This window comes from Drosophila subobscura, chromosome O (assembly GCF_008121235.1).
Source record: "Drosophila subobscura isolate 14011-0131.10 chromosome O, UCBerk_Dsub_1.0, whole genome shotgun sequence".
NCBI classification, from domain to species: domain Eukaryota; kingdom Metazoa; phylum Arthropoda; class Insecta; order Diptera; family Drosophilidae; genus Drosophila; species Drosophila subobscura.
Window position 1 is genome coordinate 22,766,959 of NC_048533.1, and position 21,202 is coordinate 22,788,160.

Here is a 21,202-nt window from a genome sequence, read left to right on the forward strand (position 1 = left end):
CCAAGCTGTTAGCCCGACATTGAGTTCAAATAACTGTTTCTTCCGGTTTGGGGTGCGTGCCACAGCAATCAGCTTTTTTTGGTCTGGCAATGCTGAGTGCGAGCAACCTGTAGAGACAAAAGCCTCAGTGATCGACCAATTGATACCCCCAATGAACTCTATGTGTGTGCTTACAAATTACTTTTACTGTAAAGTATTTCGCTGAAATAAAATCGAAAGAAATAAGTATTACTGGTAATCATGGCTGAATGCTAGGCAGGTTAGTAAGCAGTATGCTGCACATTTAATCAGTGACTTCTTGTGGGCACTCATATACCCACTTCAGCAGCAGGTAGCAGCTCAAAACAGCTGACAGCTTAGTGGGCTCTCTTTGTACCTCTGGTGGGCAGGTGATGATAACAAAGGCGTAGTAGCAGCGGGGCAAGTCATTTTGCAAACAAATCCCAACAGAGCCACAACACCAAACTCAGATCGAAAAGGTAAGCGATGTACGCACATACTATGTATGTTAATACATGCATATGGAGGAGCTACGTGCAAAGTTCTACGTAGGAAATCGAAAGCAAAAAGGCGCCAAAGGTCAATATGCGTATGAAAATTGGGATGAACGAACGGTCGCAGTATGAAAATGCGGATGAACGGGCGGACGGTCGCTTTGTTCTTTATGCATCGAGTGAATCAGAGTCGTTGCATTACAAAGATGAAGGCTGCTTATAAATGCGTTGCAAATTTCCTGTATGCCGCACAGTGGGTGTTTGAAAGTGAACGGTTTTACTTACAGATTGCCGCCAATCTCTAGCCACAATGTACACCTGCCCTGCTCTGCTGCTGGCCTTGGTTTTTGCCTTCGGTCTCAGCCAAACCCAAGGATACTCCCCCAGCGAGGATGCCAGAATTATAGAGGAATACAAGCGGGAGATGGGCCTCAACCACGCCAAGATCGCTCGGCAGTTGGTGCACCGCGCTAACTGGGCGGCGGTGGGCAGCATTTCCACCAACAAAATTGTGGAGAGCTATCCCATGGTCAACATTGTGTCGGTCGATGACAGCGACGCCAATGGCAACTCCACGGGCAAGATACGCTTCCTGCTCACCGACCTGGACTTTACGGGTCCCGACTGGGAGAAGAACAACAAAGTGACGCTGATGTTCAGCGAAGAGCAGACTCTGCACTGCAAGGATAACGGCAAGGATCCCATGGAGCCCACTTGTGCCCGCTCCATGATCAGTGGCCAGGTGCAGAGGGTGAGTGATGCAGTCGCATCTGAGTTTTGCATGAAAATTCTAAACATTTTCCATCTGCAGTTCGATACGAGGGATAGCAGCTACAAGCCAGCGCTGGACGCGTACATCAAACGGCATCCCGCAGCACTCAACTGGATAAAGGGTTTGAATTTCAAAATAAATTAGAATTTTCTTTCTTATTTTATTTCCGTTCCGATTGCAGCTCACAACTTCTATCTGTGCGAGCTGATCATTCGCAATATCTTTGTGCTGGACTTCTATGGTGGCCCACATCAGGTCACTTCCTCTGACTATTACGCCATTCAATTGTGATTACTCCCCACCAGTACCTGACGATACGCTAAGGAAACAACTTGATGCCTCAATTCTTCTTTGTTCTTTTGGGCATTCCCACAACAAATTGCATGATAAGCTAATTGTTTTTTTTCTTTCACTGCACAAACAAGCAAATGCAAAAGGTGCCTGTCACTTATCAGTTAAGCCTCCGCCGTATACGGCAAAACTTTCTCGTAGTGGTGTAGTGTACCCAGGAGTATGTAAATATATTAAATTCGTGTCCATTTGTGTTTGTGTAATTTAGTTTTTTATATTTTTAAACGCCAGGTTTCATAGTTAATTGATATATGCAACACATGTTTGGGGCTAGCCACTGGATGAGTTTGAGTTTGTATAAATATAATATGTGCATTACGTGTACAGGGATCAAAACCTATTGGCCCGGAAGCACGCACATGGTGGCATCGATCTTCTGCAGTTGGGGCAAAATGTCGCGCAACTTGGATCGATAGCGAATATCTTTGGCCAGGGGGTTGCTCTCCAAGTAGATCGTCTGCAGGGCCTTGTTTGCCTTGAGCAGCTCGATATTGTTCCAATCATCAATGGCATTGTGATTTAACCAGAGCTCTTCCAGATTCTCCAAGGTCTCCAGGTTACCAATGGCCTTCAATCGGTTCTTGGCCAAATCTAATGTGTCCAGATTTTTGTTTTCTGCCAGATTCTCGATTACTTCAATGCCGTTTTCGGATATGTATAGCTCCTTCAAGTTGGTCAGCTTCTCCAAGTTCTCGATCTTTACGATGCGATTGGCCTGCAGGCTGAGGATCTCCAGATTGACCAGCTTGTCCAGGTTCTCGATTTTAGCGATTTTATTTTTGCCCAGGAACAACTGTCGCAGATTGACCAGTGTGTCGATATTCTCAATTTTCTTGAGCTTGTTGTCGCCCAGCTCCAGCATGGTGAGGCTGGTCAGCATGCCCAGGTTCTCGATGACGCTTATCCGATTTGCCACAAAGTAAAGTTTCTCCAGCTTGACCAGATTGTCCAGATTCTCTATTTTGGTCAGCCGATTGAAGCTGAGGTCCAGCATCTCCAGGTTGGTCAGCTCTTCGAGATTCTCCACTTTGGTTATCTGATTGTCATAGAGTTCCAGCTCCACGAGGGTCTTCAGCATCGACAGGTTCTCGATTTTCTTGATGAGATTCCAGCGCAGGAACAGTCGCTCTATCTGCGTGAGGGGCTCAAAGTTTTCCAGCTTTTCAATGCGGCGATGATTCAGATCTAGTTCGAAGCACTCTGGATCAATTGTGATTGTCTCTTCGATGGACGCCATATCCTCGGGCGCAATCACCTGCAGGCCAACCAGTGGCCTTACCGGTTCGCTATTGCTATTAAGCTCTCTGTCTGCATCACCCATTTCGGAAGCTCTTGTGTATTTTACTCAGTTATGGTATGTAAGTATCTTAATGAATCACAATTCGATGCCGACTTTAACTTGTTTATTTTGTTGGTTTTTCCGTGTACAGAGTGTGTTTATGTTTGGGTGACGCAAACATGTGAGCTGAGTGTCTTCACAGAGATGTGTCGGATGGGATATCTGGGTATACAATTGATAAATGTCATACTTGCTAATACACTTTAATTTCTTGTGCAATATAATGTAAGTTTACACACATAGAAGTTAGTATTCCATATTTTAAATCCATTTTTATATGGAAACATGTTTACTAGTTTTTCTTGCGGCACCTTTAACTTCATACCCTCTGATTCAGTGCTGCAAACCGCTCACTCGGCGATCTGAAAGCAGTGTTGTAAATCGGTGCGTAGCCCTGGTCAGCTGGCAGCTAGCGTGCAGTAAACTTGACAATAAACTAACAATTGTTTAATCAAAAACAAAAGAAAATGCATCAAAACCGAGACGACACTTAGTTGTTTGAGCTGCTTTCTTGGATTACCGCTGCTCACTGAATTTTCTAGAGCAGGACAGCTCTAAAGATTTGAACACAGCTGGAAGGGAAGTTTCCATTCAAACAAAATGTCGACGGGATTAAAGTGTCGCAATTGCGGATCCAACGAGATCGAGGAGGACAATGCTCGGGGAGATCGAGGTAGGTATTGGAATTGTGACAACAAACTTTCCTTCTGACACTTGTGACCTTTCCCTTTGCAGTGTGCATGAACTGCGGTTCTGTGCTGGAGGATTCGCTCATCGTCTCTGAGGTGCAGTTCGAGGAGGTGGGCCATGGCGCCGCAGCCATTGGACAGTTTGTGTCTGCCGAATCGTCGGGTGGGGCCACCAACTACGGCTACGGCAAGTTCCAAGTGGGCTCGGGCACAGAATCCCGCGAGGTGACCATAAAAAAGGCCAAGAAGGACATCACTCTGCTCTGCCAGCAGCTGCAGCTCTCTCAGCACTACGCCGATACGGCACTCAACTTCTTTAAGATGGCGCTCAGTCGTCACCTCACCCGTGGTCGCAAGAGCACACACATCTACGCTGCCTGCGTGTACATGACCTGCCGCACGGAGGGCACCTCACGTAAGTCTCCCCTTAAAGACTTTGGCATGACGAATTAGTTTAATAGGATTTGCTTTCATTTGTAGATCTCCTCATTGACATCAGCGATGTGCAGCAGATCTGCTCGTATGAGCTGGGACGCACCTATCTGAAGTTGTCACACGCCTTGTGCATCAATATACCGTCTGTGGGTGAGTGAAAGCCAGAAACTTTAATTATAGAAACTATTTGCGGTTGAGTTCTCAGTGGAAATTCATTGGTATAATTTAGGAATAGCACTGGCTAGAAATTCATGATTGTGTCGGATCAAATATTCCCAAAAGCAGCAAGTAATAATGCTTCCTCTAAAGCAAATTAATTTTGTGTTCTTGTCGATAAATAATGACCCCAGTAGATCAGGTTTTATATTTCAGAATAGTTACCAAACGAGCGAGGGATCGTTGATAATACAATCAAACAAGAAAAAATCAATCCAATTCCTTTTCGAGCAGAAAAATTTCTCAGATTTTCGGTCGTCTGCTTCTCAAGTATGCTCAATTTGTAATCACACTTCCAACATAAATTCGAAAAAATCTAATAATGTATTTTATTGATTAAAAGTACATAATTATAATAGATTCATAGTCAATATAGGATAACACTTGCTTCAATCAAAGATCTATAATGCACATACATATTATGTATTTATATATGTATAAAAACATTAATTGGTTTCTTATCAAAAGCAACAAAAAAATCAGTACAATTTCCAAAGAAATTCTTTAAGTCAAACATAAAATTTGTTGATTGTTGCGCAGAGCAGCCTAGAAGGTTCAACAGATACAGATAAATACGGGGCTTAATACCAGTGGAAAGGCATATGTGTGTGGGTTATAAGAGATATTATAGGGGGAAGTAACTACCGATATAGAAATAATGCATGCTACAATATTGTAAAGTATGTAATATATCGAGAACTTTTGCGCATACAAGACCCACTGTCCCCTTTTTAGTTTATAAACTTGTTTAACTTTTGCTCTCAAATTCGCTTAACATGGCCTTTGCTTCAAGTATATCTTTATCTTTATAGTTTATATATATATTATTTATGTGTATATATCAGTTATCAGATCAGATGTATATATTGTTAGGTATATGCTGGCAAAAAATATTTGTTTTGGTATATATCGTATCTCCTCTCCCTTTTTTTTTGCATTCAACTTTAGAATATTGATTAACTTTAGCTTGACTGATTGCCCGATTTTCCCTTGCTTATTGTATTTATGTATATGTCTGTCTGTATATATTGCGCTGCAGCTATATCCCTTCTCCCCTTTGCTCTCTCAAGTTGTGGAACGTATCAAGTTTTCGAGTCTACTTCGCGTAACTGTATCTAATTTATGTAGGTCCTGGGGTGTATATGTTCAACTTGTTACGTTTTTGAAAATAACTCTTTTTTTCTTTATATGCCAACAAACTAGGTACAGTGCGTTTCACAGCTATAGGCTAGCGAATGCTGAATTTAAATCTCTCATTTGGGAATCTTCCACTGAACTGTCTTAGAGCTTTGAAACGCACTGTAGCGATGTATATATAGTAGTGTATGGTTTCTATATATGTGTTTGTGTATATTATATATATGACTATATAGGACTATTACGAAAACTAGAGCACTCTCTATATGTACTGTACTGTACGTGTCTATAACTACTTTATAGTTTCCTCTAAAACTCCAATTTACTTTGTTGTGTTGCACTGAAAACCCATGAGTTTCTATTTTGTATTTGTGGTTGTTGTGTCTTGTATTGCTGTGTTGGTCTCCTCTGTTGCTGCTGCTGGCGATAGTAGCAGGAACCCTGCCACTCGGCACAGTAGAGCTGTGCGCATCAGGTGCTGCCATCGCCAGCCAGGTCCTCGCCAGAGCTGTTCACTTTGTTGCCGGCAGCAGTCGATGCTGATCCATTTGCATTGGCAGTCGTTGAGCCAGTTGCTGTGGCGCCTCCGGCAATTGGTGTGGCACACACCGAATTGGTGGGCGAGTTTAAGGCCGTCACTGTGGTTGGTCCATAGAAGATCAGTTCCGGTATTTGGCCGCCCTGTACGCCAGTGCCATTGGTGCTCTCCGACGAGCACTGAAACTGGAACGTCACATTGCCCATTAGCACCTCGGACATACCCTCCTGGCCAAAGAAGCTCAGCTCATTGCCATCGAGTATGACCGAGGCGGTGTAGTAGCACTCCGGCTCGATTTGTATGGGATTCTCGAAGAACACGTGGAACGTATTGCTCGACCCATCCGAGAAGAACTTTGTGTCGTTCTCCGCCAGTGTTCTGCCCAAGCGTTTCAGCTCAATCTTTACGTTATAGTTGGCGGCGCCCGTCGACGAGCCGTACAGGCCAAAGCCCACAATGAAGATTCTGTTAAAAATATGCAGCTTAAAATATTGATTCAATTGGTTATTGGTTGAGGTTGGTTTTACCTGCGATCGACGGAGAACTGAATGGAGTCACAGCGTCCGCGGTAACGCCACTGATTCGAGCGATAGGCGCATGACTGGAATCTGTGACAGACCTGTGTCTTGAGACCGGCACGCGAGCGTGTGGGGAAGCCGAGATTCGGCTTCATTTTGGCTGTGAAATGCAAGAACATGTCGATCGTCTCCTGCGACGAAAGAATGCCCGTCTGGGCCACACCATTGGCAAACTCCTCCAGTGTCATGGTGGGAATGCGTATCAGATGCAAAGCCTGACCCAGCAGCCGCCGTTTGTTCTGTGGCGTATCGTCGATGCTCATCTTCTCGCAGGCATTGAGGGCCCAGTTCAGAGCGGCCTCGAACAGATGAATCTCCTTGCAGTTGAGAGTTTCGCGCGACAATATCGACTCGAAGGTCTTGAGGTCAATGTCCACAAAATCCTCGGACTTAACCGCCATCTCGGCCTGAGCGTCGATCACTTCCCAGCAACGTTGCATCAGTTCGGGCTCCTCGAAAAGACGCGATTGACTGAGAAGTAGGCAGGCGTTTTTTGCCGTCAATTTCACTTCCAAATAGTTGACGCATGCACGTGCCAGATGCGGCACAATGTACTTTTTGGCAGCATACAAAGTGGCCAAGATGTGTTCAGGTTCCAGTTTGATTTCATCACAATAGAGATACCTGTGGAAAAGGCGGAAAAGTAATGATTATGAAGGGTTAATCCCTTTTGTTGTTTCGATCGTACCTTAGCAACGTTAGGAAGGCAGTGGGCTCGACATCAGGCACTTTGATTTCCTGCTTATTCTCCGCCAAACCGCCATAGAACATGGCATAGAACACAGAGCTGCCCGTGGCTAGGATATATTTGTGCGCGGGTATTGTTTGTATGGGATCAATATCTGCACAAAGAAAGACACAGACTTAGCTTGGTTGGGGATCATGTGGGAATAATGTGTAGGGCACCTACCGAACTCTCCGCCCACAATGAACTTGATGTCCGACATCAGTTCATTGTTGAACATCGCCGCATTGCGCTCCAGCACAGTCGCCTTGCTGGCCTGCCAATTCGGATCGGCCGTGTCGATGGCATTGGAGGCGCCTACAGCCGCATAGTGCCAGTTGGTGCCGCCAGCTGAGCAAACATACGATCCACTGCCGCTAGTGGGTGTGGGGGTTGAGTTTGAGGCAGCAGCAGCGGCCGCCGAAATGGCAGCGGCTGCTGCCGAGCTCGAGGGCAGACAGAAGGCCGTGGGACTGCCGACGCTGCTGCTGTTGAGGGCACCGGGCGAGGCCAGTGGTGAGGATGGGGCGCTGATCGGTTGCGTTATCTGTATGTTCTGATCGGCCGCACTGCCCGAGGCGCCGCCTCCGGCCTGTGGCGAGAGTGCTGCTCCCCCCCGCTGCTGCTGTTGTTGTTGCTGCTGATGGTTGTGCGGCGGCGAGTGCAGCAGAATGTTGCCATTGTTGAGCGTCTCCACTGTAAGGCAGGATAATAGTTAGTGCTGATAGGTGGATAGTCACATTCAGGTCTCGCTCCACACCCAATTCCGACAGCGTCTGCTGTATGCGATGTAACATTTGTTTGTTGTGCGTTCGGAAGTGTGCGACTTCCGCTGGTTACCGTCGCGTCTGCATAATAAATAACGAATGCCGTTGCCATCGGGCTCCCCCTTTTTTTTCGGTTTTGAATTTTTTTTCCTTCTAAATTTCCCCCGAATATGAAAAGCAGAGCGCACGGGGAAAAAGTGGAGCGTCCAAAAATAGCGACGCATTCGCGCTGTCTGCTGTGGCGCGCGACTTTTAGACACGATTCCCCCTCCTCGACTGTGTGCGGCAGTGCGATTTGTGTGGAAAATCAATAACTCACAGACACGACACGGCGCACCTGCACCTCCCCTCCCCCTCCGCACTCTCCTTGTTCGCTTTTCTTACCGTTTATCCAGCCGCCATTCGGCTGGGAATGGGACATTGACTCTTGGTTTCGCTTGTTGGCCGACTTCAGGGATAGCCGATTCAGGGCATTGTTGTTGCCATTATTGCTGCCGTGATTATTACTGCTGCTGGCCATGTCGCAGTGGAAATGTGAAAAATGCGATTGTCTAGAGGTCAGGCGAAATGCACCGCGCCCCGGTCGACCTTTACCGCTGTGGGCTGAGCTAGCTTTTAGCAAAGCGAGTGAAATGCAAACATTTGCTTTCAATTAAGTGTATGATACGTTGCACTGCCAGATGTCATTGTTTTTCATCTTTTATTTGTATTTTCTCTGCTGTTTTTATTGTTTGATTTGTTCTTGGAGCTATAACGATAGGTTTGTTCATGTTTTTGAGCGTACGGCCACATTTGGTTCTCGAGTGTTGGTTAACAGCGCAAATTGAGTGCTGTTAAACGTGCAGCAGCGCGCGCATGTTTTGAATGTGAATGAGCTCAACAGCATTGCTTCCAATTTCGCAACTCATTGATTATATCATGGCCATTCGCGGCTAATATGTATTTCCGTCATGGCCCACCATAAAAGCGCTGTCAACGTCAAAGCGTACGTGTAGGAGCACACATCAAGGGACGATCTTAAAGCTTCTACAGCAGTCGCTGGCGTTTCTCTTTCTCTCTAGCAGCCTTGATTCTGTTGTTGGTATTTGCATGTACTCCCAACTGATTTAAACTTGACTCATATATGGTCTTGTTTATTATTTATTCTTTAGTTTGGTCAGTGCATAGCTAAAACGACCATAAAATGTGTTGAACTTGAATTCGATTCGATGGATCGCACGGCTGCTGCTGCTTGCTTTGGGTTGGTCATCCATCCGCTCCATCGCGTCGTCGCTCGTCGAAGGTTTGTTTATTTCTTAGCACATTCCCCCACACACAGACACGCAGAGCACGCACAGACCCAGACCCAGACCAAGACCAAGACCCAGACCAACATCACGATCTAAACCAGTTTTTGTTTCTGCAGAGCGGCAGCGGCTGCGGCGTATGTGCCGAAAATTACAACAAAAAATGCTGTTGACCTTTGCGCAAACTAATTTGGTAGTCATTTGGTAGATCGATCAACAGTATATCCCCCCTCGTATACTCACTGTGTTCGGGCGGTGGCATCTCCTCGTTTTCCGGCACTCGAATGGCGTACTCCGGCTCATAGTTGTGCGCATAGGCGCTGCCCCAATGGCCGGCGAAATCGTCCTCCTCGAGTGTCAGCAGATGATCCAGCACCTGCACGCCCCGCTCGAGGGGGCCGTGGAACTTGTTGATTAGCTCGGAGAGACGCAGATTGAGGCCGTAGTTGCCGCTGTTCGAACCGCTGCCACTGCCACGGCCGCTGCTGACTCCGTTCGCTGCCGTCGTCGTATCAATGGACCAGTAGAAAAGGTGACGTCCCAGGTGGCTGCTCAGGTGATTCGCAAAGGCCTCGATCATCTTTGAGCCAGCATCGCTGTCATCGCTACTCCTGTCCGCTCGCCCACGCCGCCGCCTTCAAAACAACTGCAATCAAAAAATCGGAAAGAGAGCAACCGCTGGGGTTTATGTAATGAACGAAAAAATGCGTGAAAGCGGTGGAAATTCGGTGCACCGAAAGCTGTATACGCTAGCCGGTTCTTCAATGAAAGTTTGAAGATATTTTATAATACTTTAAGGGTAGTTTGGGTGAGCTTTTAATACCTTAAACTAGCTAGAACCCAGCCATATCCGCTCGAATATTCTTTCTTCTTTAAACTAACTTTTATACCCCCTTCTGATAGTGTACCCAAAAGAGTCTGCGGCTTGGCGTTGCTCTCTGCTCTGCTCTTGGCTAACAAATTGCCATTTGCGGTTGCACTTTCACTTCCACTTCCCCTACCATCGCCACACGCATCTGTCGCATTTTATTTGTTACAGGAAGCGAGTTAAGTCTGGTCTGCTCTGCACGGCTCTCCGCCCCCAAGTCGCGGCTTTGGGGTCGCCTGCTCTCCGCTAAGCAGAACTCATTTCTCTGTGCACCTGACTCTTTTCCTCCCTCGGTGCCAGCGGAGAGGAAATTATGCAAGCGGCTACTTTTAATTGGCAGCACGGCGAAGTCCGTAACCAAAACAAAACGGCGACAGACATGAACATAATTTTTTCTCTCTTTCTTTGGTCGCGTCATGCGGCGCGGATGATGTGATGACGACGGACCAGCCCGGGTGTCGCTGGTGTCTCTTGGACAATCAACAACTTTGTAGCGACTCCGATATGGGCAGTTGTGTACGATACCTGAAAACGGACACTCCCCCTGCCCCTGCACTGACTCTCCCGCACTGACACGCCTACTCCTTAAATGACTTGACAAATTAACAAAGCAATTTGTTGTTGGCGCCTAATGAAGTTCTTCATGCTTCGATTGTCTCCGACTCGTCTCGTCTCTGAACTGATCTTTGTTCTGTTTGGCTGCGATTTGTGTTGCCTTGACCAAAAATTAGTGTTGGATAAGTGTAGAAAATTACTAATTTGAACTTGATTTTAAGGTCAACTATTACTGCGGCTTGACGTGTTAAGTGATTGCATGAAAAGTGGTGTGTAAATACCGTTACACGAATCCTAGGTGCGCAGCCAACTTGACACTATATGGGAATAGTGTGGCAAATGCCGAAATGAGTTATAAAATATATATTTAAATCTTTTAATGAAAGGAAAAAGCTCAGCTCTATGCCCAATGACAATAAGGACTTGACTTTTGTGAGCTTAGTTACCTGCTCTTGATCTTGGTCCAATCACAATGCAATCAATGTTTTTGTCAGTGTTTTTGAGTAGTTACATATAAAATATATGAATTTGTTTCCTAAACTGATTTGTGTTTCTTGTGCTCGGTTTTTTGTTGTGGAGGAGTTGCTCTAGTCTAGATATGTCAGTGCATTGTTATAGTTTTAATGTCAGAATGACATTTAAACTTGAAAGCGTTGCTGAGTGAACTCAATGAAAAGTTAAAACTTGTAACTTAGCGTATAATTCGGCATTTTGTACAAATTTGTGTACTCATCGCAAATTAATCTGCTGCTCGTCAGTGCTGGCCAGCCGAGCATTTAAGTGTTGGTTAATTATAATCCAACTTTCGTGCAATTTATGGCTATATTCTTTGTCAAATGGAAATCAATTAGGCGTACATAAATCTATGCAGCTGTTTGGTCCCAGCCAACCCCGTTGCCCCATCAGATGCCATCCCTTGGCAGCTGCCGCACTGCCATGCAAAACACACACTCAATTTATGCTAAATTAATTTCATGGCTTAACAATCAAGTCACGTTTATTATTCATCAGTTTGTAGGCTTTTGTTTTTGTTTTATTTTCGGCTTGGTGTTAATTTTGTTTTTCGTATTTCCAGTATTTTGTTGAATTTGTTCCCATGTGCAGCTTTATTTTCGTATTAAATGCGGTTTTTTTTCCGCTGTTGCCTTTGCACTTTGCACGCGTATGAAACGCATTTCAAATTTGCCGACTGCATTGACTTGGGACGCCCTTTTCTTAATTTATTTTGTGGTCTTGCTGTGGCTACGCCTGGCCTGTGTTTATTTCATTTTTCATTGCCTCTTTAATTGCAAATGGCGCGACCCACATTGGCCCAGTCGGGTCATACTTTGGGCGACTCTTCGCTAGAGAGAGTGAGAGCGACCCCCAAAGCAACGCCCGCGTAACACTTTCGATTTTTGTTTCCTCATTACACGCTCCCCGAAAAGTAAACCAACAGCCACAAACATATGAAGTAGTAAACGACTGGCGACGGCTACTCACAGAAAAAGTGAAGAGTTGTCTTTTCTTTTGGATGTTTCTCTTATGTTTCTGTTTCTGTGGCTGTCTGTTTCTGTCTTTTGTCTTTTGTCTTTTGGCTTCTCATTATTTCTTGGCTTGGCTCTTTGCTTTTAACGAGCTCCTTTTGTTGCATTTTTCATTTTAAGACAATTTTGCAATCGCCACGCATATAACTGATTAGCAAAATGTCTCATAAAGCACGGGGTTTGTCTGCACTTAACCCAACCCTACCCAAAATACTCTTCCACTTGGGCCAGATCTAAGCCATCTCTGGCACACCAACGACCTCAAGAGCTCTGGCCGGTATGTGGCCCAAAAACCATTCGCTCACGTGGCCCCCATGCTCGAACCGACGATTCGTCGGTCAAGCGCTCGAACTGTCGATCGGTCGATCCACCGATCAGTCGGTCAAGCAGTTTTGTTGATTTGTCGATTTTGCACTTTAATTATGAGCTCTTGTCTGTATTTTGTTTTGGGGTTTTTTCCCTCAATATATGTAGGTACACATGCCGCTTGGGATGGTTTGGTTTTGGGCCAACTTTGCTAATTTTAATTCAGTTTTGTAATGTGATAAAAGCTTCAGGGAACTGTTTCAAAATGTGTTCATATGTAAAGGGAGTTCTTGGGTTGCAATTAACTTTGCTAGAGGTTAGATCACATCTAAATATATGTTTTTGAAAGGATTTGGTAAGCAGATTAATTGATCGAAAATCGGCAGAAAGAATCTTAAAAATAGAAGGGTTGGCTAGCTTTGGCTATGACTGCCGCTCATTGTTTCCTGCCAGCTCTGGGTTTTTTTGGTCCAAAGTATCTCTCACATTCTCGTCACGCTCAAAAGTTTGAGTTCCATCTGGCAGTAGTCACTTGCCGCGTCAGACTCTCGATGCCCGAGTGTGTTTTTGTGCTTGTATGAGTCTATGCCTCGTTTCGAGAGCCCTTAGGTTGTTTCGCAATTATTCAGACACTCGGCTGTCGGTTGGGGGGCTTTGGGTCGGTCTGTCGTCTGCACCTTTAGCCGCTTTAATTTGCAGATAATTTTATATACATTAACATGCAGTTTTTCTCACTCACTTTTCATATTTCTTTAGATTATTTGGTAAGTCATGCTGCATTTTGTCTAATGACTCGACGAATTAACATTTTTTTGGAGTTGTACAATACATTTTTCTTGCTGTTTTGCTTTCGATTCTTTTTGGGCCATTCCCCGAGTATTGAATGCGTTTTGGAGTGCGAATGAGTTGCTGAATTTGATTCGTTTTTATTTAATTCTTGTGACATATTCTTTTTCAAATGTTTATGGCTGCTTTTTGTTGGTGTTTTTATTTATTTTTGCTGAGTCGCTGGAACCAGTTCTGGACTCTTTTGCTGCGAGTTTCTTTGCTCAAGCTTTTAAATAATCTTCTGCTGTGTGGCAACAACAAATTGTCATCGAATCAGACAAGACGGTTTGGCCAAAAACATTTTCTGTGCCCGTGTTACTTAATATTTAAATATTCATGTCTTCCCCTCCCCATTTCCCCGTTCTTGAGTGGAATTTTAAATGGGATTTCAATGCACAGAATTGAAAGATATATTTGTGCCATTTCGTAAGCTTTATTTTCGCAAGGGTGGGGCGTTCGTTCTCTGTTGACTTGAAGTTGAAAGAACAAACAAGAAATTGCGCTGCGGTTTGCTGTTGACTGATCTTTGCGCTGTTCAGGGAAATTTCTGTGAACACCGAACCCCGAACGGAGAGTATTGGCAAACACTGACTGAGGGCGGACCAACGGACGGACAGTCATTAAAAAATCACCTCCAGAAACAATCATCAAAATCATAGTTATGAGCGGTAAATTATAGCTAAATAGTTAGTAATTAGTCGGGAGTGCATTTCCACAGATAGTAATTACACAGCCCGAACCGCCGATCCACTCAGTCCGTAGGTGATAACAGAGTCGTCAGACTTCACTTCAAGATATCACGATTAGCACCCTTGACAGTCAGCTGATTCGTAATGCATTCCCCCATGTGCTTTTCGGGTGGGATTTAATGTTGTTGAAATGTTCTTTGATTTGTTGATTGATTCCATCAAGACTTAGCACTTTCTTTGCATGATCTTGGGGCGACCTTCAACGCAATGCTCTCATCAGCACAGCCCAAACATTTGCTTGCTTCTCACATCTTAATAGCTTATCCACATATTTGGACAGTCAATTAACTGCTGCTGCAACTGTTCATTCGCGGCTCTTATCGATGAAATAAATATCATTTATACGTTTCGCACTGAATGAAGCAGAGCTTAAAGAGCCATAAAGCCAACAAAACGAACACGTGACACATTTAAGAGAGAGAGAGAGACAGAGACACAGGGAGTGAGATTTGGAGAGAGACAATGTTGGAGCTGCCTGTATGACATTTTCATTTAATTTGTTCTAATTGTTACTGTTTTAATTAAATTAGAAGGAGATACAACTAAAACCAAGCAGTAGAAATAGCTTCTGCGATGAGTACTGCTTTTCTTCTCACAACTACTGCTTATCAGAATGCACTGCTTTGTAAGCAGTAGAAACTGCTTCAGAGATGAGCACTGCCTGTAGGCTAAGCGGATAAATTTATTACATCAACTTGTTGGTACATCAACTTTTTCCAAAGAAATTAATCACTGCACAAATCTTCTGCTTTTTATAATGTTACACGAATTTTAACTGTTTATTTGATTTGCCCACTTCACTTTTAAAGAGGGCCATAAATAGCTGATTCAGACATGCAAAATAAAGTAAAAAATGTACCATAAAGTCTCAATCCAGAAACATTTAAAATAAATATATTTAGGGAATTTTTCGGGGGTTTTTTATGCTTGTCTTTGCACTTCACTTGAGTTGAATGTTAGAACCTGAAGAGTGTATCTTAAGATCTTAATCCAAAGCTATTATAAGCAATTATCAGTAGGGATTTTTTGGGTACTCTTTCAGCCTACCCCCTCCACTTGTTTCTTTGTAATATTTGCACTTCACTCGCAGTAATTGACGCCCCAACCGGCATTTGCACATAAATTAAAACGTCAACAGGAGAACAAACAAACAAGCGAGCAAGCGAGCGAGCGAGCTACGCGCACATTGCAAATGATTATTATTATTATTTTAACAAACAATTGTGTACGAATACCCCGTACGAATATACACACTTTGGCAGTTTGGTGAGCCACAAAGCAAACCACTCACACTCTCGAGAAGCCACAGCACAGCACCGCCGAAGAAAGAAGATTTTTTACATGTGAGGAGGGACTCTTTTTTTGTTTTTTTCGTTTCCAGCTGCCTCTGCGCATGCGCGTCGACCGGCCACGTTGTTGTGGTTATTGTTGCTGCTGCAGAGCTTCGACCGGGGCCTGAGACTGGGGGACTACTGCGACTGCGGCTTGAGGTGCGCGCGAGCCAACGAACGAATTCGTAGTGACTGAGAGCCGAACCAGCGGCGTAGCTAAAGATCACAGACGATCGGCACGCCGTCGTGTTTGTTCGCCTTGAGACGATCGCATATCCCATGCGATAACTGTGCCTTAATTCTGCACTTGTTTTGATGTTTATTGAGTGCGAACACAGATTTTGTGAGTGCCTACACTGCGCGGAATACTGCCGATTGTGGGGTTTTAGAATGTTTCATTCATAAGGTAAGATCTTTAGCCTGGTTCCCACTAGTTCGTCACCGTCCCTGAACTTGAATTGATGTTTCTAGCGTGCGAACCAGCGGTGTGTTTGTACACTTGGAAAGCTGAACTTCACTTCGAATTGATGTATCAAATATATGTTTAGGATTTGTCATCCGCTTAGTGTAAGGTTTTACCAGTTTAGGCTTTTGTTAGCTAAACTCTTGGGCGACACAATAAGTATTGTTTTCCCATTCGAATTTCATCATTAATCACGAATTCTTGGTCAATTACAAAACAATTAAAGCAGGCACTACAGTTAATTGCGTCGAGGAAAACACCGAGCCCAAGCCAAAATTGCTGGCATTTTTCAGAAAACGCAAAGTAATCAAAGGCAGACTCGGTGGTGGGGGTTTTGGTGGCCCAACCGCACCCAAAATGATAATTGCTGTCATGACAAACGCAAAAATAAAGTTTAAATAATAATAATTTCACTAGCTGCAGTTGCAGATTGTCGGCAGAGCAGTGCCGAGAACTGTGGGCTGAGGGCTGAGGGCTGGACCGGGATACATTAAGAAACCATTAGCAGCAGCCGTGCAGGCGGCAACTGTCAAGCAGTACCACTGGCCGTACTGGCAGTAGCAGTTCCACAACAGTGTCTTCCAGCGAGTAACAGCTGCTCTAGATGAGTGGGCGTTTGTGCTGAAGGGTCAATGAAGCATGTCCCAGCAGTCACTGTTTTAGTTCCGAATCGCAGTTACCCGGTCACAGCCGCAGCGGCATCATTTTTCAAGTGGCGCACTCAACGGCAGTTGCTTCCGAGGGTTCGGATGGTGGAGGAGCTGCTTGCGGGCCTCCACAAATGTGCGCATTCATTAGGGTTTAATAAATAATTTTTTTCCTCTTGTTGCTTAGTTCTTTCTCTTCTTTTTTCTTCCTTTTTTTGTCAAGTGCAGTTAGCGAGACTTTGACAAGCTTCCTCTGGCTGGGGCAGCCGTGGTTGACGTTTAACAGCATCTGCCGTAGTGTGTCAAGTGGAGCTGCATAAACAATCAAGTTCGTGGCAGAAAGGACGGAGGACCAACACGTAGACAGGAGCTAATGTGGTGCCTGCAAAGGGAACATAAGCCAATTATGAGGCTGAGCTGTGGGCCGACTTTAAGTTCCCTTTAATTTGTTTCCAAAAAGAGATTCTGTCTTGTACAAAACCGCACATAAGTTACTTTTATGTTTCTCTGTTGGCTTTTGTGTGCGCTCACATAATGCTGTTTGGCTGGCCAAACAATAAACATTTAATTGTAATTAAAAGAGTAATTATATTCGAAATTATTTTATCATTTACTCGGACAATTATTCAAACGATTATGTAAAATTGAAATTTGTAGTTTCTCACCCGCCCACTGAGCGGCATTATTTGCAATTTCTTGGGAAATCTTCCTCTCAGCCACTCTATGGCATTTCCCAACAGAAAAAAACAAGGGGGGAAATTTAATTTACAGCAAAACGAAAAAAATAAACGCTGGCAAATATGTTGGCAAGGTCGCGTCTCTGGATCTGGGGCTTTTGATTTTCCATGGCGTTGTCGGGCTGATATTTGCCGTGCGTTAATTGTTGTTTGCGTTTGGCTTTGGCTTTTGTTCCATTTGCTGTGTTGCTGCGTTGCTGGATAGGGTCTGCGGACTGGGGACTGGGCCAAGTGTTAATTGTACAGGTTTGTGTCGATGTTTTCTTGGCTGGGCTTATCTTTCATTTAGTGCAAATACAACTAATGATTGGTTTAATAGGCCAACGAATAGCCCAAAACTTGTGCGTAGTCGCCGGACTACGTGACGGATGCGTGATGTCTGTGTGGAGAGCGCACGTTAAATTTATCGCATGCTATAAAAGTCGATCTCCCCCACTCGTGCACTCTTCTGTTTGCTTTGATTTCTCTCTCCCGCTCTCGCTCTCTGTTGGGCCTCATGTAAAAGTTGAATGAATTGAATACGAAAACATATATACCTGAAGTTCGGGTTCAAGACTGTTTATTTCGGCAGCTGTCCATGGCTGTCTGGGGCCGGTTATTGAATGTTTTCGATTTCATTGGCCAGCAGAGCAGAGGCGAGCCGGCTTCAAGGTCGTCGAACAAGTTCTTCGGCTGATGCTCTTGCAGCTACTCACTTACATAGTTTGATGCTAATGTTATTTAAATCTGTTGCTGCCACTGACTCATTGCTTCCTTATTGCTCGTTTGCAGATCCCTGCCTGTACATTATGCGATTTGCGAATCGCCTGCAGCTGGGCGCCAAGACCCATGAGGTGTCCATGACGGCCCTGAGGATTGTGCAACGCATGAAAAAGGATTGCATGCACTCGGGACGACGACCCACTGGACTCTGTGGCGCAGGTGAGAAGAGAACTAAGGCAAGGTTGAAGTGCTGTTCATCAGCTTACTTTTACATCTCTATTTAAAGCTCTGCTGATTGCCGCACGCATGCACGACTTCAGCCGCACCATGGTGGATGTGATTGGCGTGGTCAAGATTCATGAGTCGACGCTGCGCAAGCGATTGTCGGAGTTCGCCGAAACGCCGTCGGGCGGTCTAACGCTGGAGGAGTTTATGACGGTGGACCTCGAGCGAGAACAGGATCCGCCTTCCTTCAGAGCGGCACGAAAAAAGGATCGTGAGAGGATCAAAGATGTAAGCTTAGCTGAAACATTTCACTTATTTATTTTATAACATTCCTCCCTAGATGGGCGAGCATGAGCTGACGGAACTGCAGAAGGAAATTGATGCGCATCTGGAAAAGGATCTCGGAAAATACTCGAGCAGCGTGTTCCGTCAACTGACCAAAATCAAGGGCGACACATCCTTTGGCTCGGAGCCGGGCACGCCCAAAAGTGTCTGCGAGAACGACATAGAGATGGAGGACTCCAGGCAGTTCATTGATCAGTCGAATGCAGCCATCATCAAGGACCTGATCGAGCACAATGAGGATGTAAAGAAGACGGAACCTGGGAGCCTAATGGCAGGCATTGAGGGACTGCGGCCCGATATCGAAGCCATTTGTCGGGTGACCCAAAGCGAACTGGAGGATGTGGAGCGGGCCAAGCAGCCAATGGAAACGGAACTCGTCATCGATGATCTGAACGATGATGAGCTGGACCAGTATGTGCTGACCGAGGAGGAGGCGGTGACCAAGCTGGAAATGTGGAAGAACATGAATGCGGAGTATCTGCAGGAGCAGAAGGAGCGTGACGAGCGACTGGCCAAGGAGCGGGAGGAGGGCAAGCCGGAGAGAAAAAAGCGAAAGCCGCGCAAGAAGATCATCGGTCCATCGTCAACCGCTGGCGAGGCCATCGAAAAGATGCTTCAGGAGAAGAAAATCTCAAGCAAAATCAACTATGACATCCTCAAGACCCTCACAGACAGCATTGCCGGACTGACGGGCCAATCTCCAGCATCCAGTGTGGACACCAAGCCCACCACCTTGGAGGAATTGCAGCAGCAGCCTGTCATTGTGGAAGAGGGTCCCATTGCACCCAAGGGCAGTCGGTCCAAGCCAGCCTACGATTTGCCTGGACCCAGCCGGAAACGGCCCAAGCTCGAGGCAGGTCTGCCCATAAGCCAAGCGCCCGAGCTGGAGGTGGAGCAGCCAGACACCAAGCCCACACTGGAACAAGGTAAGCAATGCAGAGGGGAAATCCAAGAGCTGCTCGGAATCTAATGCAAATTTCCCTTCTTACAGAATCAATGATTGATGATGACGATGCCGAGGTGGACGAGGCTGAGCCGGAGCCCGAGGCCGAGCCAGAGGCCTCGCTGCAGGATATGCTCTACAAGGGCGCCGACGACGATGACGATGAGTTTGGCTATGGCTTTGAGGAGGAGGATTACTAGACTTAAGTTCGCATTTAGCCCCTTCAGCGTTTGCTAGACATTAAGTAACGATACACACAGATTTTTATAGTACGCGTCTTACTAATCATAATACAATTAAATTAATCCTAAAGTACTACGTCAGCTCCTACGCTCCTTCGCTCCTCTTTTCCTCTGCCCTGCACTTGTTGCAGTTGCGCTATTTCTGCTTCTTTGGCGAGCTGGCAGCCATTAAATCATCGCTGCCCCATGACTCGTGCCCTGCGGCCCTAGCGCAGCCATTTACATGTTCAAGCCATGTCGGGAGTCCGGGTGGCCGAGTGGATGGGCGGCAGGACGGCAGGGCAGCAGGAGGGTTAGTAGTAGTTTGCTTCTAATTGTTGGCGCTGCCGTGGCGCGCCTCCAAGTGCTGCAAATAAATATTTCACTCTTAATCATGTTTTGCACTTTGTTTTGCTTGCCTTTCTCCGGTTTTCTGCTCCTGCACGGCACTGCAGGCGGCCTGAGTCTTGCTACGGCAGCAAAGGCAGGCCAGGCCAGGCCAGGAACTTGGCTCGACTCCACGGCCTGGGCGGCTTGTTGAGTGGCAAGTGCCCGGCAATGAGCTGTTGAGTCTACTGCCGAGCACTTGTCTTTGCGATTTTATAGTTATTATGTTGTAATTAGTGTTAATTTACTTGCCTCCGCCCCTTCACAGGCACTCTCGCACTCTCACTCGCTCTTAGCTCTTAGCCCCAGCGAGGCAGCCATAAAGTGTTGCACAGTTTTGGGCTTTAAACTTTCCTGCCCCCAAAAAGGTCAGCCGAAAACGGGGGGCTGAATCAAACTGAAGTTAACTGCACTTAATGTCCGTTCGCTAATTTGCATAAGCCCACAGCCTGGGGGGATAGTTATTAATAAAATGCACACGAACCACTCGACAATCCGGATGGCTGCGGCTGCGGCTGTGCTCTGTGGATGTGGGTGTTGCCCTGTCCCAGTTCCCTACTCGGGGACAGGCTTAGAGCAGGCCCAACTGGAAATAATAATGTGAAATGTATGCACATGTAAATCCCCGAAGCAAATGTGACAGTAAAACGGCAATTAGTAGACAACTTGACTTGACTGGCGCTGGCCCTGGCCCTTGGAAGTTTCCTGTCCTCGGTCTGGCCAATGGTCGGTCAGTGGTGCAACTAATTTATGCAGTGCAAGGGCGGAACTGGTCCTGCGCCTGTGTCTGAGCCTGAAGGTTGAGTTCGAGTTCAGTTTCAGTATGAGTATGTGGGAGGGGCACTGGCAATCGCGGGTTGCACTTTTGATGTGAATAATCTCTGAATTAAGCACAATTAATCCGTTGTGATTTCATTTTAACACTTTTGTGTTTTCGCCAATGATTTTTTTATATGTTTGCCGGCCTGTCAAGGTCCATCAGTCGTGTCATGGGAGTTGAGTTGGAAAATTGTGAAATCTATTTTATAAATTCCAATTTAGTT

General features: G+C 45.6%; 4 protein-coding genes across 7 annotated transcripts; 2 read left to right on the forward strand and 2 right to left on the reverse strand.

The window, feature by feature from the left end:
• Positions 1 to 432: 432 nt before the first annotated feature.
• LOC117899387 (protein CREG1) lies at positions 433 to 1,663 on the forward strand. 2 transcript variants are annotated; one of them, XM_034809370.1, is made up of 4 exons: positions 433 to 479; positions 800 to 1,245; positions 1,306 to 1,387; positions 1,448 to 1,663. In XM_034809370.1, the coding sequence occupies exons 2-4, from the start codon at positions 805 to 807 to the stop codon at positions 1,555 to 1,557; spliced, it is 633 nt and encodes a 210-aa protein (XP_034665261.1). In that variant the 5' UTR covers positions 433 to 479; positions 800 to 804; the 3' UTR covers positions 1,558 to 1,663. The 2 variants fall into 2 exon arrangements, with proteins under 2 accessions (XP_034665261.1, XP_034665260.1); XM_034809369.1 differs by having other exon boundaries at positions 461 to 479; positions 782 to 1,245.
• A 152-nt stretch (positions 1,664 to 1,815) lies between these two features.
• LOC117899386 (protein phosphatase 1 regulatory subunit 7) lies at positions 1,816 to 3,042 on the reverse strand. The gene has a single exon (XM_034809368.1). It carries the CDS (start codon positions 2,936 to 2,938, stop codon positions 1,955 to 1,957), a length of 984 nt encoding a protein of 327 aa, XP_034665259.1. The 5' UTR covers positions 2,939 to 3,042; the 3' UTR covers positions 1,816 to 1,954.
• Positions 3,043 to 3,329: 287 nt separating this feature from the next.
• On the forward strand, positions 3,330 to 21,183 carry LOC117895991 (transcription factor IIIB 90 kDa subunit). The gene is made up of 7 exons (XM_034803977.1): positions 3,330 to 3,629; positions 3,692 to 4,060; positions 4,126 to 4,230; positions 18,108 to 18,257; positions 18,325 to 18,551; positions 18,604 to 19,534; positions 19,600 to 21,183. Exons 1-7 carry the CDS (start codon positions 3,557 to 3,559, stop codon positions 19,749 to 19,751), a joined length of 2,007 nt encoding a protein of 668 aa, XP_034659868.1. The 5' UTR covers positions 3,330 to 3,556; the 3' UTR covers positions 19,752 to 21,183.
• LOC117895989 (BTB/POZ domain-containing protein 6) lies at positions 5,223 to 15,600 on the reverse strand. 3 transcript variants are annotated; one of them, XM_034803974.1, is made up of 6 exons: positions 15,450 to 15,600; positions 9,570 to 9,972; positions 7,460 to 7,969; positions 7,238 to 7,391; positions 6,499 to 7,173; positions 5,223 to 6,436 (listed from the first exon to the last, which is right to left on the reverse strand). In XM_034803974.1, exons 2-6 carry the CDS (start codon positions 9,904 to 9,906, stop codon positions 5,905 to 5,907), a joined length of 2,208 nt encoding a protein of 735 aa, XP_034659865.1. In that variant the 5' UTR covers positions 9,907 to 9,972; positions 15,450 to 15,600; the 3' UTR covers positions 5,223 to 5,904. The 3 variants fall into 3 exon arrangements, with proteins under 3 accessions (XP_034659865.1, XP_034659866.1, XP_034659867.1); XM_034803975.1 differs by lacking the exons at positions 9,570 to 9,972; positions 15,450 to 15,600 and adding an exon at positions 8,425 to 8,713; XM_034803976.1 differs by lacking the exons at positions 9,570 to 9,972; positions 15,450 to 15,600 and adding an exon at positions 8,034 to 8,085.
• Positions 21,184 to 21,202: the final 19 nt, after the last annotated feature.